Raw genomic sequence first — 18134 nt, 5'->3', positions numbered from 1 at the left:
AGCGCCTCTTTTTCTTTCAAATAATTGTTCGTTCCACATTCTTATAAGTGCCCCCTTTACCTCAGATAATTGCCTTTATTCAAATGTTTTTAATAGGTACCCCTTTTAATGTGAAAATCGCCATTTTCTCTCCGTATAAGTGCCCCTTTTTACCTCTGATAAGTGTCCCTTTTTTTACACGAACCCCCTTTTCCTTGTGAAAGGTGCCCCCTATCCGAATCTGAGAGGTGTCCGGTTCACTTTGACAAGTGCCCCTTTTTATAGGGGATAAGTGCCCCTTCCCCTTCTGATAAGTGCTCCTGTTCATCTTTTATGAGTGCCCCTTTTCACCTCTGATAATTGCCCTTTTTACTTTGACACGCCCCTCTTCCTTTGTAATTAGTGCCCTTTTTCCTTCTGATAAGTACCCCCTCCCTTTCTCATAAATGCCACATTTCACCTCTGAAAGATGCCCCAAATCTGTTAGATGTCCCTCTTCTATTCTTATTATTGCCCCTTTTAAAAATCTCTGGTTAGTGCCCCTCTTCAGGTTCAGAAAAATGCCCCATTTTCACCTGTGGTAATGGCCCTTTTTATTTTGATACTGTGCCCTTTTCCCTTTTAATAAGTTCTCCCGTTTCTCTCTCCACAACATGTGTGATGTGCCCCTAATTCAAAGCGACTAGCAGCAACATTTTCTTTAATTTGTCACAAAGCTATACTGGACCTTAATTAAAGAAAACATCAAATCAAGTACGGAGGAGACTATTCCGGGCGAGAACCCAGGAGGCCATGGGTCACATAGGCTATGGTGGATAAGAGGTAAGGGGATGGTGAAAAGGGATAAATACAGGAGAGGGAAAACGGATGTATCGACAACTCAATAACGCACTTCGCAGGCAGGGAAACAGACGAGGCCAGAGAAAAGTGTCTTGAATAAAAGTGTGAGGAGATTGAAGCTTGAGAGAAGAGCGCCATGATGTATGCCAAAGTTAGGGGACTCGATGAATCAGATAACAACAAAAATCTGTATAGGAATAGATTCCAAAATCCTGAGAAGACTGATGTCTCAGATATCAGAGATGGATAGAACACATAGAAGAATTGTACAAGGAAGAAAAACCTGAATGTTAAATGGATAGTAAATTAGAGCAAGTAAACCAAGATGATATGGTTCCATCGCAACTAAGCTCAGAAGTTAAAAAGGCTCTAACAGAAACAAAGGACGAGAGAACACCTTTGGGGGGGGGGGGGGTCACAAAACTTGTCATCAGTGACAAATGACAGTTTTTGTTATATAATCTAATGAAGACCTTGCTTCTGATTGGTTATCAGCAGATTTGTCACTGATTTTTGTCATTTGTCATTGAAAAAGGGTTTGTGAAACGGGTCCCAGGGATGACATACCAGGTAAACTTCTAAAGAATCTCACCGGGGAAGCAGTGAAAGAATTTTAGAGGTTAAGTCAAAATATCTATGAAACTAGTAACTAGCCTGGAGACTTTCTTTGGACAAGTATGATTCCCGTACCAAAGACAAATATTGCTACTAAATGCTCCGACTTTCGTACAATAAGTCTGATATGCCATGCCTCTAAGATTGTACTCAGAATCATCACAAAAAGAAGTACACTGTTGGTCATAATGGTGGAATATTTATTTTTACCACAGTTTAGGGAATGATTTAATTTTTTTTAAATATTTCTAATAGATCTAGATAATGGCATACATTCTCAGATTTTATTGAATATTAATTTGCGAGTGTTTGTTTTGCGTGACTGCTAAATCATATGTATGCTACTATGCTAATCAGTTAGGGAACCTACGTCCTTAAATCATAATTGACAGTAATGAGGATTAATTACTCACAAAAGGGCACTAATATATAGCTGATCGACACGGTTTTTACCCTGGGGCCTCACAGTAACGAGGCCATTGCTTAGCCCCTGAATCATGAATGTACGCAGTGTTTGCTAGGGTACGCGGCCCCTTCCACAAATCCCCCAAAACGAAGAAAATGCAATAAATTGTCAAAAATTCATTGCATTTCCCCCGGCCCCTAACAGGAAAAATTCCTCTGTAGGGCCATGCATTATGGTTCAAGGCATGGCCACACAGGGGAATTTTTCCTGTTGGGGGCCGGGGGAAAATACAATGAATTTTTGACAATTTATTGCATTTTCTTCGTTTTGGGGGATTTGTGGAAGGGGCCGCGTACCCTAGCAAAAACTGCGTACAGTCATGATTCAGGGGCTATAAGCAATGGCCTCGTTACTGTGAGGCCCCAGGATAAAAATCGTGTCGATCAGCTATATTAGTGCCCTTTTTTTAGGCATTAATCCTCATTACTGTCAATTATGATGTAAGGACGTAGGTTCCCTAGCTAATTAGCATAGTAGCACACATATGATGTAGCAGTCACGCAAAACAAACATTTGCAAATTGATATACAATAAAATCTGAGAATGTATGCCATTATCTAGATCTATTAGAAATAAATAATTTTTTAAAATCCTTCCCTAAACTGGGGTAAAAATATTTATTCCACCATTATGACCAACAGTGTACATGTACCAAGAAAGCCAGAAACTTTTCTGGGTTATGATCAGTTTGGGTTTCGAGCTGGAGACTGTTGGCACTCGGGAGGCTATTCATGTAATGAGAACTCTTTGCGAACAAAGTATAGTACAGTTATTAGCGACATTATGAAACAACAAACAATCAATCTGCAATCATTCAATGTACTCAGGCAATTCGAGATTACTATCGCTTCGTTCAACAATGTATTCGGTTTCAATATAGTGAAGTCAAAAGAACAGTCATAAAATTCTGATATTTGCCCACTAAAAAGAAAAGGTTGAATGACACCCTCCCCTTTTGAGCGATGCCCCCGGCGATGTCCCTGCTCATACAACAAAACAAAACAACGACACCCCCCCCCCAACCTTTCCATATCGATTTAGGAAGAAAAAATAAGCAATAATCAAACGACAGGGCAGTCGACGATAAACGTCGTGAGGACGATTTGTTATAATATTGTACCAAAATATTTAAAAATTTAGATTGCGGTTCACCTTTAACTTATTGCAAGCAGGAACCTCTAAATGTATTTCGTAACACCCGATATTTCGTAACTCGCTTTTGGCAACGTGGCAATGTTAATTGTGAACGTCATTGTGTCGGCAAGAGCACCGGGACTCAAATCACATTTAAAGAAAATAATAAAAGATCTTTCTCGACGAATAGATATCGGACCTTGTTTCCCGAAATTCGTTTGTAAATTTTAAGCTGAAGTAGATAATGTTTACGAATTTCAACAATGACAATTTCTAAAAGGATTGTTCGGGAGTACATGTATTTCTGGAAAATCCTTTTTTGGCCGGGGGGGGGGGGGGGAAGGGTCGTTGATGTATCTTTCGTTACTTTACAAACTAAACAGAAAAAATATACCCTCGTTTTCCGACCCAACAACCCTCTAAATAGAAAATTGGGGTACATTAGGCTTTGAGCTGAATTCACCGATGCATCTGAAGGTTGTTAAAAAAAAATCTTCCTTTCCCTACCGATCTCTCTCTCTCTCTCTCTCTCTTCACACACACACACCAGCCTCTTCCTTCATTTGGATACTTACTGTACTTAAAAATGTATCTCTTCCCTAACGATACTTCTATTCATTTGTTTAAATCCAACAATCTGTATTCTCGACAGCAACAAATAATTTGAAGTCAAATTTTATCACACATATGAATTTTATTTCTGAATATCAATCCAAATCAATATCTGAGATATACAGGAGGTTGAAATGAAATAAAGGTATTCTCCAAACAGGCACAGAATAGCCATGCACGCAAGAAGTATAGACTGTACACATCTAAACAGTATTTCATTGTAAACATCAGACCAATATAAATTAAAGCTTTGTTTAAGATTGGATAAATGTGCAGTACCAGTACATCATTAGTAAAAACTTTGGTGAAATATGTTCTTTCAAAAGAAAATGTTTCATCATTTTCTCAATGAAAAATATAATTAATAAGGTATGAAATGACATATTTCTTGGTATTGTATTAGGTTACTGGACTTGAGTCCTTGAAATGACTATGCATTCTCATCGCACCACTGTCATAACGATGATTACCTACTTAAAATGCAAAGAGCACATCATACCATACTACATGTATGTATATAGTTGATGAGTGTTACATGAAACAAATGTAAAATCAGGTAAATAAATTTACACATGCTATCGTCCCTTTTTTTCTGGAAAGAACCAAACCATAATGTGACCTACATACATGTAAACACATATAGCTATAAGCTTTTGACTTGTTTTTTCCTAATTAAACTAACTCGGATACAATACAGATGGGAAAATAAGAATTGCCAGGAAGTGGCTTGAATTGTGCTACAGATGGTGGGTGCAGTGTAATTTCAATGGAGATTCCCATACTGTACCTCTACACAACTTCACAGGAATCACAAATTGAGTCAGTGTCTTTAGGGGATGTGGAGGTTATTGAGTATTAAAGGTCATCTACATGTAGACAATACAAAGTGTAACATCCAAGCAGTAAATAAACTATAATTCTGCATAAATGTGTACATGTTTTTTCTTTGAAGCTAAAGATCCACTAATGAAACTTAACAACACAATGACCAAACTCTCTCTGTTCTGAAGTATAAGAAACTGGAAATGGGACAAAACAAAGTAACAAACAAATGAAAACAAAAGTATAACAATTATAAAACTTTGAACATACAATCATACAAGTAAATAAAAAAAAAAATCATATACTATTTGAGAATATACAGCATCTGTTGTGGCAGTGATACAATTCAATAACATGTACAGGCAACAACAAAGAAGCATATCCACAAAAAGCGGATTAGTAATAGGATTCTATATATGGGATTAAATATAATTATACATGTAGGTATGTTCACAATTGTCCTGCACCAATGTTTAATTGGAATCCTATCTTTACTACATGCCTATACTGAGTATCCACATGGGCAATTGTATAACTCTACACAATGTGATTTAGGGCATTCCGAGAATCCGAGAAACAAGAAAAACAAGAGTTTTTGCAGGTACAGTATCTTCACATCAATACAAAAATTTACTCCAAAAATAAACCTGATTGAAAAGCTTTAGAATCTTCTTATGATTGAAGTCAAATGGGCAGAATATCACCCCCCCCCCCTGGATTTATGTCCAATTACAAAAGTGTGGGAAGTCAATACGGTAACGATACTACAAGGATCATTAAATTAATTGCACTCTTTAGTAACACATCTCAAACAAAAGTAATTGTCACCATCCATTTCGTTAGGGGGTGAATTTTAAAACATTTAAAATGTTAAATGTAGAATCCATAAAGCATTTGTGTCAACTCTTTAAATGATCTAAAATCTTTCTCCTTGTTCTTATTTCAATATAATCCACACGAGGTACATCTGTACTACGTACACATATTCGTCTGATGCAGTGGATTAATCACAAATTTATGTGGATAAACAGAAATGATGGTTCATGCATTTTAGAAATGTACATGTATTTCAGACAATAGCATATTATTCATTCATCCACATCGTATCTCACATGTACAACACTTCTCCACTAATCAATATCACATCGATTAACAACGAGTACTTTTATTCAGAACCTGCCTGAAGCCACTTTTGCAAACTATAATCATTCACTCACATCTTTAGGATAAAAGCCTGCACATATCCACACTCCCACTACAAATTGGCTGATTGGATTCGTAAGACAATCTCCCTCTCATGCACAAAATGCCAGTCTTTCAACAAATAGACTTTCTTGTTGAAATACTAATTGATTGATTTCTGCACAAATTTGGCAATTAATGAATGCTGTTCGCTTAAAAAGAACCATTTAGTCTGTCCCATATAGGCAACAAAATTTAGCTGCTGCAAAATCACACTGTTTCTGGAGTCTGTATGGACTGACGTAATCATCGCTAGAAGTTAAATGCAACTCTCGAGTCGCATTGATCTCCTTAAGATGACGGTTCCTGGCACAGTCAAATGCGCACACAGCAAGAAGGAAAACTTGGCGTATTTGGTCGATAACATTAGATACACTTCAACCATTCATACTGCTATGCTATCTGATCTTGAAGTTACCACTTATGCAAAGTCTGAGAAATATGTAACTATATTTTCAATAAACTGATCAATTCATGGATCTAATAATGAGGCAATGGACATAGTCTACCCAAATTGATACCTAATACTAGAAACTACAGGATAAGGTAACAACAAAGAGCTATCAACCATTTAAATAATCAACTTTCACAGGTGGTTCATCTCTAGATAAAATTAACGAAGGAATGAGTTCAATCCCTAACACTGCAATAGACAATATAAACCCAAAGTAGAATACTATATTGCCACTGGCTTTTGCCACTCCCTAACATAATACCTCTGTCCACGATTAATTCTATAAATTAAGAAAAAGAAGACGATTACTAGAATGTAAATCAGCATAAACATCAACTCACTGACTTCAAAGGAATACAATTCACATGGAAAAATACAAATATCTGGAATTTTAAAAAAAAATCTAAGCTCACGTTCAGCACCGTTAATACTTGTCGTGAGATACGACATTGAGTATCCCAAAAAATCATATCCTACCATTGAACAATTAAATGCACATAATGAAAATAAAGTGCAAATGCTATACAGCATCATCTGTAGTGAAATAGTCAGGAACAAGCTGATCAACCATTTTAGGTTCTGCTTTCCTTGACGACTTATGTGGCAGATTGGCGCTACGAAACCAAGGGTGCTCAAGTACTTCCTCAGCCGTTAGCCTCTCACTAGGGTCCACTCTCATCAGGCTGTAGATCATTGATTTAGCCTGGGTGGAGAGGGATTCAGGTACGTTATACTGTCCCAGACGGATTTTAGTAAAGAGAGCGGCAGGATCTGAATCGTGGAAGGGGTAACGCCCCACCAACATGGTGTAGAGGATGACACCCAGGCTCCACATGTCAGCAGCTTTACCAGAATAGCTACCACTGGTTAGGAGTATCTCTGGACTAACATAGGCTGGACAACCGTGTTTGTCATTCAAGTTATCATCCTCTGGCGTAGCCAAGATATGGCCTTCTTCAATGCCATCAAGTACAACGTCAGTTCTGTGTAAAAGAAACAAAATGGGATACTGGTAAACATAATTTCCATCTGACATAATAATTCAGAAACACAATAGTCATATCTGGTCTAATAATTGTGCCCACATCTACATTTATGAAACACTTTTTTAAACTTTTTTAACAAGGAAAAAAGGTACAAAAAAGCAGTGTTAAATCATTTTAATCAAAACCACTGATATTACTATGACCTACTCTATAAATATATTGCAGAAACATGTACAGTTTGTAGATATCTTCACATTCTTCTGTTATCTGGGAAGTAAGTGTCATTATTTCCTTATACCCAGTCATTTTAACTTTCAAACCACTTAGCCTTTTCCTTTCATCGAGAGCTTTTAATCTACATTATGTAAATGTACCGGCATGACCTTTGTACGTTTAAGGTTAAAAAAATAGATTGTACAAACTTGTACAACAGTATAATCATGGTAATGTACAATAGTGAACATACATGTACATAATACTGCATGAATGCAGATCTCTCTGTATTATATGGAGCCTAAACCACTTCTATCTGGCTCTTTATATTTTGCTAGTCTGTCTTGGCTCGTTGGTCACATGACAGGTTATTAGTCATGTGATTTTGATAACCTACATTCCCTGTTTAGTAACACAGATGACAGACTACCCTGGGATGAACTCTCGGTTTTTACCCAAGCATACATGAAGGTTTCGGGAGAGAGGAAGAGAGGATGTGATACACAGGGTGGTATGTTCAGACCATGTAACCCACCTAAAGGAGATACATGTACCAAGACCCTGGGAAAAAGATTCACATATAGAATGAATATTGACTGCTGAAAATTTGGGGTTCACAAGGAAACCTATACATGTATAGCTCTTCTGTAATCTTGAGCCTGTTTATGTACAGATCACTTTGGGCTTTAGTTTAACCCTTGCCCCTCAAAGCAGTCAATATCTGTATACTAAATGTATCTCCCTTTTTTGTGGTCTATCCTGATCATTAGACTAGTGGTGTACATGTATGTGATGCCTTCATGTGTCCAGGAGCAGTACATGTACAAATATTAAATTGAGAATTCTTCTTTTAACATACATGTATAGAAGATAAACATATGTACATACCTATACATGTAAGATCATATTGTTTAAACCAGGCTTCTCAACTAGTTTATTAGAAGCGCCAAAACAAACATTTATTGAGGTTGAAGTGCCAACCAGTATGTTTGATGACTGTGTTGCGAGGGAGCGTAGCGACCGAGCCGATACCGGCTGGGGTCCAGGAGGCAAAGCCCCCGGAAGCTAGTGGATTTTAGGGCTTTTTTAAGGCCCAGATATGGCAATTTTAACACCTTTTTGTTCCATAAAACATCAATCATAATTTCATATTGATGTGAAATAATTGGTACAATTCCTGGCAAAAATCTACACTGGAAGTTAATTTATATGTAGTTATTTTGGTGCAATAAACAAGGAAAATGTCAAAATGAAGTGAAAATCAATCAAACAAAATGGCTAGCTTACATTTTGGGCTCAACTTATCGCTGTTACAGCTGAGTTTTTTTTTTTTTTTTTTTTAAATATAATTTTTAAATTTTTTCTTTCTTTAATTTTTAATTTTTATTATTTATTTATTTTTTATTAATTTTTTGGAACAGCCGCGCGCCTCTCTGACTGAGGGCAAGCGCCGCCAGTTGAGAAGGCCTGGTTTAAACAGTATGGCCAAATTGTATGCTAGGAAATGAAAAAATCTTGTACAGAAGTATAAGATACAACTTCAAAATATGACCTCAAATACTTCTGTGCTGAGGTAAATTTGACAATTTGCACACAGCTTCAATAGACCGAAAAATTGTTATTTTCCTTTTCATTGATTCACTTGGATTTCTCTATCAAAAATTTAGGATTAAAAACAAATTACACATGTATAGTCAAGAGATCAAAATCCCATCTTTAGGATCTGCATTTGATTGATTTGAGGGTTACTTGTACTGTACTTTAACCAGCAACATTACATGCAAGAAGGCATGAACAAATGGAAGAAATCATAACAGATTCATTGAGTTCTTGTATTTATCCTAATCCGTTGAGACACGTACCTTTCTTCCTTCTTGAAGACGAACTTGCGCAGCTTCAAGTCCCGCAGAACGACCCCATGGGTGTGGCAGTGTGCCACGGCCTGCACCATCTGGTGAAAGAGGGCAGCAGCCTCTCGCTCCCGTAGCTTGCGCTTCCTTCTGACGTAGGAGTGCATGTCCCCATGGGTGGTGGGGAAGATGACATAGGCCTGGGTGTGGCCCTGCAATACCTCTTCCACATGGTTGATACGAGAATGATAGCCCAGGTGAAAGGTCGGGGCAAACGCCTCCCTGTATTGATGTACATCCACTACCTGAATAGACAAATGAAATGAAAAATCAAATTATTCATCCACATACTGTACATGTAAGGCTGATATTATGGTCTTTGTTGCATGTACATTACGTACAGTATGCAGCATATAAAGAAGATATCATACTTCATACTTGTACACCACTAGCCTTTAATTTTTATTGCAGAAGAACTACCGTAATTAACGTTGTATAAACCGCCCTCGTGTATAAACCGCACCCCTCTTTTCGCCAGGTCCGTGTTAAAAAAATCATGCGGGAAGGCCTTTTCATTTAACTGCGAGGTGCAGCTGAGTGTGTAAGATCATTAATGTAAATTAAAAAACAGTAGAGGACCTAGGATAGAACCTTGTGGTACACCGTGTGTAGGGATTATCATTATAAACTACATATTGAGATCTATCAGAAAGATTACTTTCAAACCAAGATGACAAATTTGAGTGTTGTTCTAGTGTCCTAGTGGTGAGTCAACACACCGATTACTGAGCTGGGAGACATTGCCAGGCATAGCGCCAGGTGGAGGGGCATAAATCGATACTTAAAAAAAAAAAAATTGCAATTGTACCGTGTATAAACTGCACCCCCCGACTTTGAATTTTTTTCGGCGGCAAAAAGGTGCGGTTTATACACCGTTAATTACGGTATGTTACATACAGTCATACACAGTACATTTACATGTACATTTATGCAAGAGAAAAAAATATGGGCACAGAACTACATGTACATGTACAATGCTGCAGTCAAAGATTGAATGCAATGTTTGCACTACATTATCCACAAAAGATCAAACAAACTGACATACTGTAGAATGAGGAAAGCCTTTAAAAAAAATTAATATCACATACTGTATCATGCACAAGAACCAACCACAAAACCAAACTAGCACCTCTGCCTTGTCTTTCAACAAATTCAGTTTCATGTAACAGTGTAGTAAGTGACAAAGATCAAAACTGGCAATGATTTAAAAAATGATTAATTTTTTTTTTTTTTAGATTAATAGCTACGTTGTATAATCAGTTAACAATTGTGACTAGGTCTACAATTTCTACAATGAGTAACAGAAGGAGTACTCATGCAGTGCAAGTAATTCCAGGACAGTGACTCACTGTGTGCAAGTCTCATACATGTAAGCAGACTGAGTGGGAGTGACTACACCTTGATGGACACACACTAATATTCACTGGTATCTATGATACATCCCACCCACATACCGGTACCATGTAAACAGTAAGCAGTTTCATTTTATACTCATAGTCATAACGGTAGTTTTGGACAGAACGTACATGTATGTTAGTTTCGAAGAAGGAAAATGCACCCAGATGTAATACTCGCATCACATGCATGGATGATGTAGAAAAGGTAAAACAAGTAGCATTCTGCTACTTTAGAGGTTTGATTACCTCAGATGGAAGGAGTGATGCAGAAGTAAAGAAACAAATTGCACTTGCAAAGGAATCATTTACTTTAATACCAAAAAGAGAAATGTGCTAACAAATTAAAACCTAAAAAATGACCATTAAACTCTGGGTACTGGTGTGAGATAGGGCTGTGACGTGTAGTCGAATGCTCGAGTACCCGCACGGTTGACAACTACTCGGGTACGATTTCTAGTACCCGAATATTCGGCCGCAAAAAAAAAAAAAAAAAAAAATCTGTCCAGGCCGACGCTTACCTGTGCCTGGGTGAGCGACGGCCGCTGGCATGGTGCCGTCGGTAAAAATGTTTCCCAACTCAAGCACTGTCAAACTCACCACTCAGAAACTGGGACCAAATGTCTGGATTTCTGTTTGGACTTGGAGGAAAATGGATTATTCTGCCATCTTTGGTTTTTAAATCAGCATTGTTTACTGTTATTATTATTATTAAATCGGCGCCTTCAACTGCAACTCGAAGTAAAATTACATGCGTTTTCGGCGACGTGGGATACTGCCCCAGTGGTATGATGGTGGCAAAAAAACAAAAAAAAATTAAAATTTTAAAAAAATTGAAAAAAATTAAAAAAATCAAAAAATTCAAAAAAATTCAAAAAAATTCAAAAAAAATTATAAAAAAACATGGCGTCCGAATACTCGAGTATTCGCTTGTAAGCCTGGGAGTGTACTCGGGTACCTCATTACACTGTTGTGCACAGCCTTAGTGTGAGAGCTGAACATTTAAATCCTTGGACGGCACAATTCAAGCAGCAGAAAAGTGGGACTTCTTAAATGTAATAAAAAGTTTTCGGAAATTTGAAAATTAGGTGGATAGAGATTAGAGATTCTTTACAATTTTGATATATATTTGGATGCCCCTGTGGATGCATTATAAGCACTAGAAAATTTAGCTCCTTAAACACTTATGCTTTCAAGAAAAATTGAATATAAAAATTTACAGGTGCTCCTGGTAAATTTTGATGATAAATTTCAAATAGCGCCTACGGCCGTACAATGGTACATGTACAAATGTAGCTGCGACCATGAAAATCTCAGAATATGTACATGTAGTTGTGATGGATAATTTCCAAACAGGAATAGCTAAAATCTTGAATCTAATCGGTCGATTTTAGTAAAGAAACATTGTTTTATAGCTTAATTAATATCTTGACCGTGTGAGGGAGCTATTCAACATAAAGAGTTTATTATTTACAATTTCATAACTTTAGACTCGATTTCAACCGCGCCAACGATCACTGAATATTGTAGGATCGCATATGCTTCCAATATACTCGTTTGAACCAAATTCATGACCCCATACCAAAACTTCGTATTACATGTACCTTTAAGAATGCTTAGGATACATATACAGTACAGTACATGTACGTTGGACTTACAGGATATCAAACGAGTGTCATTAGATCTTTAGGAAAAGACAACTTCATTTTGTTGGGAATATTATGAGAAGAGAAACAGGATACCGACAGGAAAGGAAAAATTGAGGGATAGAGAAGCAGAGAGAGACACTGCATCAAATACATAAGTTCATTGAGTTGACCAGTAGCAGAAGTATGTGTAACGTCACGTTACAAAGAACCGGACATAGAAGTAGATCTATGGAAAGCCTTGATCACTGATGTCTGGAACAGACAAGGCTCCTAACAAGCAAGCAAGTTCTGGAAACATCTCTCAGCTTGTAGCTATTGCTGTCGGTGATTGGCATTTGTCTTTTTTTTATAACCATTTTACATTCATTTTGTTCTCTTTCTGGTTGACTCTTTAATTGTAGATGGGTTTTTGTTGATTTCTTGAATTGAATGCACGACTGCACTCAGATCTACTGGTTTCCTACCAACTTTTATGCAATGCAGTGACTCTGCAATATTGCATCATGCAATCATTCTATCTAATTGCATTCTAGTGATTCAACCCATTTTCATTTTAAATCATGGTTATCATGACAGTGACATAACACTGAAAATAAAATATCTGATGAAAATGTAGGCATGCTGTCAACTCTGTCGTAAGTTTCTGATGTTAATCCCTATTTATGAATCGCTTTGTTTATTAGAAATTTGTTTCCTGGTACATTTTCCCCAAGATTTATGATTCATGAACCTTTAAAAACTTTAAAAGTTACAAGTGTTGCAAAATGATTAGAAATCTGCTGCCTGCTCATTCTAATACTACATATGGTGTTCTTGTTAAATAGAGGTCTGACTGACCTGGGCCCGTTGCATTAAAAAACCTAGCATTAATGGTAAATTTACCTTGGAAATAAATATTGATGGCAAAGTTCCCATCAGTGGTGAGTTTTACAACTGTACAGTATGCAATAGTGGCCCAGGTCAAATGACAGTGATAATGATGCGAAGCTGTTCTTCTTTGACATTTTGACTTTGATTTTTGAAGTTTGAACCCATTTCTATACCATGAGGCAATTGATGCATTAATTAATCCAACTCAGTCAACAGATCTACAAAATGTCTACATTACACAACTGCCCTGTAATGATCTCACTTTAATCACTATGTTTACAGAATAGACTCCATTTGCCATCTATACACAAATGGGAATTAAACAAAACTTTTGTTTACAGTTAAATTGTAAATGTAGATTTTTTTTAAAGCTGTGGAGTTTTGAATGAAATGGCAAATTAAATGATGATCCATCAGGCATCACGTGTCTTGTGTAAATTCATAATAAAGATGATGCAATAACCTGGTGTAATGACAACACCAATTACTATGCATACTCAACCTGGAGTGCACTCAAGCATGGCTCTGTCCACCCACGCCTGTAAGGCTGTAAGATACCGGTACAACAACTTTGATCTCAGTGACTGGGTCAATGGGCTAGGGGACAAAAGACTTAGAACCTAGACTGCTACTACAGGTTTTGTACCCCCCTCCCTGTCCGGTTTCAGGGTTTTTGTGAATGAACCACGTTCACAGAATGGCTTCCAGAAAGGAAGTCCTTTGTGTCAAGGCCTAGGACTTGTGCTACGTCACATGGTCATTTCTGGGTCTTTGTGCAATACTGTACATTTAATACATGGGCTAGTTTCAGAGAATTTCTTTGTGCCTTGACTCTCTGACTTTGTCATGACCCCACCCATTAGATGTCCTGTACCTCTTTTAATATTTCAAAAGTAAGGTTGTCATTCTTACAGATTTTTTTAGGGGGTGGGGACAATTGGGGCAAATCAATAACCCTTGGAAGTTTAACCATGCCTACATTATCTTTAACACATGATCGATTGAAGACAGCTTGCTCCAATTTATACTAACACTAACCTCTTGAATGACAAACAATTATAATACTACATGATTTTCATGTACATTGTACATAGAGTCTACACATAGAAAATCAGGAAAAATCTCATATGAACTTTAATCTTACTGCTCATGATGTGATTAAACTGGTTATTGTGCAATGGAGAGGATGTAATTGCGCAACATGTGTCATACTATTTACATAGGAATTACGATTGCACGCGATAGTGTGGTCAATAGTAATAATAACTTCATTGGTATGGTTGGAAGCAGCAAAATAAGAGAAATAGAATGGCAAGTTTCAAATAAATCAGCCAGGCCAATAATAAGGGAGTTTCAAATACTTAAAATATGGGATCACTACACTGTAAATCCATGTGAACCTCCCATTTGTTGTGTACAAATATATAATTAATTTATGTTTTTCTCCTACTTGTAAGTTTTGTAAGTGACTTCTCCTTTGAGGCACTGCTCAAAATATATTATGGATAGCTTGTTGTCCTGTAAAAAGAAAGGACTCACCCAAATCATGTATTTTGAAAATTTGAGATTGTAATAACTTTGTCATACAGTTTTTTACATCTGTATGTCATGTGTGTTGAAAAAAAAATGGGAAACTGGTAGTCATAATGACATTACTCATTCAGCCAATTTGAAGTGCCCATACATGTACCTATCAGTGAGTGATCAACCTTTAACAAAATCAGAACTTTCTTATTTTTTGTCCAATTTATTTCAATCTTTCACTAGTCTGCTTTTCTGATTGTTCTGCTTTCTTTGTGTAGAGTAGTTGTCTGTTAAGGTAGGATTTCCCATTAACCTCTTGAAAGTAAACTAAAGTCCATAAAAAGTAATTACAAAAAAAAAGTATTATGTGCTAGAGGTGACTTTGCATTTTTCCACTTAATAAACAGTAAATCCTGATTAAATATTAATTCATATGATTTTTTTTTTTTTTTTTGGGGGGGGGGGGGTTGGGGGTTGTGCCCCAAAACAACTATGCTGTCACATTTCCCTTTGGATTTCAGTAAATTAATACTAAACAAATCCACCTGGACATATCAACTATCAAGTTACATTATATTCCATCATTTCATTTAACATGTCAGTAGATATACGTCAGTAGATCTACGAGACTACTACACGTTTACATCTGTGTAAAATCCCCACCAATCTTGCATGAAACATTGTTCAATTCACTGTCTGAGAATGAGTTTTCCTGGACATTTAAATGATTTTGAAAAAAATAAACCAACAGAAGTTAGTTGTTAATGACAACAAAATATTAGTATGAAAATTAAAGGGGAAGTCCACCCTGATATTTGGTGTTGCTAAGAAGCAGAAAAATGAGAGAAGCAGGTCAGTAAGGTCAGTGATAGTTTGAGCAAAATCTGATTAAAAATAAGATAGTTATGAATTTTGGAAGGTACAGGTATACATGTACATGTATGTTCAATCAAACACAAATTATGTGACATTCCTTGCAAGCTCGGAAGCTCTACCATTTGCCCTGTACTAAATTCACAAATTGATATTATCCCTTCAGAAAAATAGTAATCATACATTTAATAACCCAAAATATACTTCTTGCAAATATGTTTTTATACTGACTACTGCACAACCTACAGTGTATGTATGAAGCATATCTCTGTACAATTACTGTAGAGTAAAAATTGGAGAGGGGTTTGCAACTTGCAAGATACATCAAAGTGTTGCCAATTTGTGTTTCACTGATGACAATTTCAAAAAGTCATAGCTTTCCTATTTTTAATCAGATGTTTTTTTACTAACTTTTTTCTCTCTTTTCTGGTTTTATTAAAACCAAGTTAATATCATTATCAGGTTGGACTTCCAACTCCAAGGCTTTAACAGTTACTTTTCATTTATAATTAAATACAAAGGTAAATCAAAGAAGAAATTCACATTCAAGCTTACCTTACAGATGCATTCTTGGTTGTTAAAAGTATCAACACATTTGAATACTTTAGGATCTACTTCCTCCAGAAGAACATAATTTCCAATTCTTGAGATTACATGTTCCTCATGGGACACAAAACTTGGTGGACTGGGGGAAAGTTGTGGCTGAGGGCTCAATTGCCCACCACTAGTCAAATTGGATGAAACGTCCTGAAATATTTGAACTTTACCCCGACCATGGTGGATCGGAATAGGGGCAGAAGTTATATGGTTCATCAAGTTAGAATTCTAAAATTCTATTTCTGATTCCTCTCTGATCCCAATTCAAGTTCAGCAAATCATCAAAGTGAAACGGACAAAAAGAGAGCAGATTTTGTTCAACATACAACAGCTGATAACAAAATCAATAGCTCTAAATTACTTATGTTTTAGTTTGAAATGACGAAAATATTTCAGATGTTTATGATATTAAAATCCAACAGGTAGCAAAATATAACAAGCAACCTCTTAGAAGAGAATGAGGTGCGCCTCTCAGCAGCTCAAACAGATTTTCAGAAGCGTATTAAAATAAAAGAGTTGCGTCCTTTGTTGTAACCGCGCGACTTGCCACACGCAGTCGATAGTCAAGAGTCAAGTTCATTCATAAAAAATAAAAATTCTCGACGATAATAATACGAAGAGTATTAATACTGATATTTGTTTTCAACAATCCTGAGATGCAAACATTTATGGTTAAACATTAAGTTATACAATTTGTCAATTTAACTGTCCAAGAAGGCAAATTGTTGTCAAATTTCTTTTTCAGCTGCACTGCAAAACATTTGACAAATACACACAGAAGGCCAGCTTTGGTGTGGATTGTGAATCTAATTTGATCCGGCCATTTCGACTCCACAAATAAAATATGAATATGAATCTAGTCCAGCTAGAAAAGAACGTCGGCTCTTAAAAAATATTCAATATGAAACATCGAGGAATCTGTGTCTATATATTTCACAACGTACTTGTGATAAAATACTGAATTTTCCTTCGAATGATACGTAGGTGACGCAATTACCAGTCAATGAGAAAGGCGTTGTAATTGCATACGTTGCGTCGTAACGTTGTCACTCGCACTGGATTGCACAACGATGGCTCTGTTTGAAGTCGGAGTCCGGTTAGATATTGGAACACAAAAATCTATTTTTTAGATGAAATTGAGCACAGATCGATATGAGAATACAAAAGTAATTCCAGGGTGATTTCAGTCACGCACATAAGATGTTACCTAGAGACGCTGATGCCCTGCTCAGCGACTTCTCTGCTCAAAAGAGAGCCTAGAGTTAAAGAAGAAGTTTACGTGCAGTAAGCGGTGCCATCTTGAATGCAAATATACGCGACGACGAGAGCCAGCTAGCGCGCCGTACGAGATTCCGCCGTACATATACGTGTACGTGACCGAGCGCGGGAGAGCAAGTATGGTTAGCTGGCCGCAGGCACACCAAAGTCGGTCCTCCGATCACTGGAGTCACTGATAGTAATGTTTACCATAATTTCTTTCGTATTTGATTTAAAATTATTGAATTTATACATTCATTTTATTAGAAGCTATCAAGAGACCTTATAAGTATCTTGGATTATAAATTCAGGGACCCAAGAATGGTAGAAATGAATTTTAAATGTCATCGATATCATTTTTGGTGTAGACTCTACAATCGAAATACAACGTCGTCATTTGTTTGTGATGTAGAAAAGTCGAGATTGCGAAATACACTATGACGCAATGCCTCATGAATAGGGCATATAGGTGAGCTGTCATCCGACACACCATATTTGGAAAACACCAAGCCTTATAAAGAAAGCAGAATCATGACGCATGCATTTTTCCGATAATAAGCCAATGAAATAAGACCAACAAAGCAAAACTATTCAGGCTACTATAGTGTGGTTTTATATTGACACGAAGTATCGTGATTCGTAAAAATCCTGATTACCCAATTCCCTCAATTCCTAATCCTGTTTTAGTCTTCTACCT

General features: G+C 36.8%; 1 protein-coding gene across 1 annotated transcript; it reads right to left on the bottom strand.

The window, feature by feature from the left end:
- Positions 1-3708: 3708 nt before the first annotated feature.
- Positions 3709-17757, bottom strand: LOC587240 (tribbles homolog 2). The gene is made up of 3 exons (XM_786982.5): positions 16139-17757; positions 9226-9518; positions 3709-7147 (listed from the first exon to the last, which is right to left on the bottom strand). The coding sequence occupies exons 1-3, from the start codon at positions 16394-16396 to the stop codon at positions 6685-6687; spliced, it is 1014 nt and encodes a 337-aa protein (XP_792075.2). The 5' UTR covers positions 16397-17757; the 3' UTR covers positions 3709-6684.
- Between the last annotated feature and the right edge of the window lie 377 nt (positions 17758-18134).

The sequence above is a fragment of the Strongylocentrotus purpuratus genome, unplaced genomic scaffold, assembly GCF_000002235.5.
Source record: "Strongylocentrotus purpuratus isolate Spur 01 unplaced genomic scaffold, Spur_5.0 spur5_scaffold_7, whole genome shotgun sequence".
Classification (NCBI taxonomy): Eukaryota; Metazoa; Echinodermata; class Echinoidea; order Camarodonta; family Strongylocentrotidae; genus Strongylocentrotus; species Strongylocentrotus purpuratus.
The sequence above is the reverse complement of the archived record's forward strand: the minus strand, read 5'-3'. Positions and strand labels throughout refer to the sequence as shown.

Bases quoted from the DNA above. Each gene is read 5' to 3' on its own strand.
- LOC587240 (XM_786982.5), bottom strand. From the start codon at position 16,396: ATGAACCATATAACTTCTGCCCCTATTCCGATCCACCATGGTCGGGGT. The intron at 9,519-16,138 runs GTAAGCTTGAAT...TTGTCTATTCAG, and splicing joins ACCAAGAATGCATCTGTAAG to GTAGTGGATGTACATCAATA. The intron at 7,148-9,225 runs GTACGTGTCTCA...TCTTTTACACAG, and splicing joins GTCTTCAAGAAGGAAGAAAG to AACTGACGTTGTACTTGATG.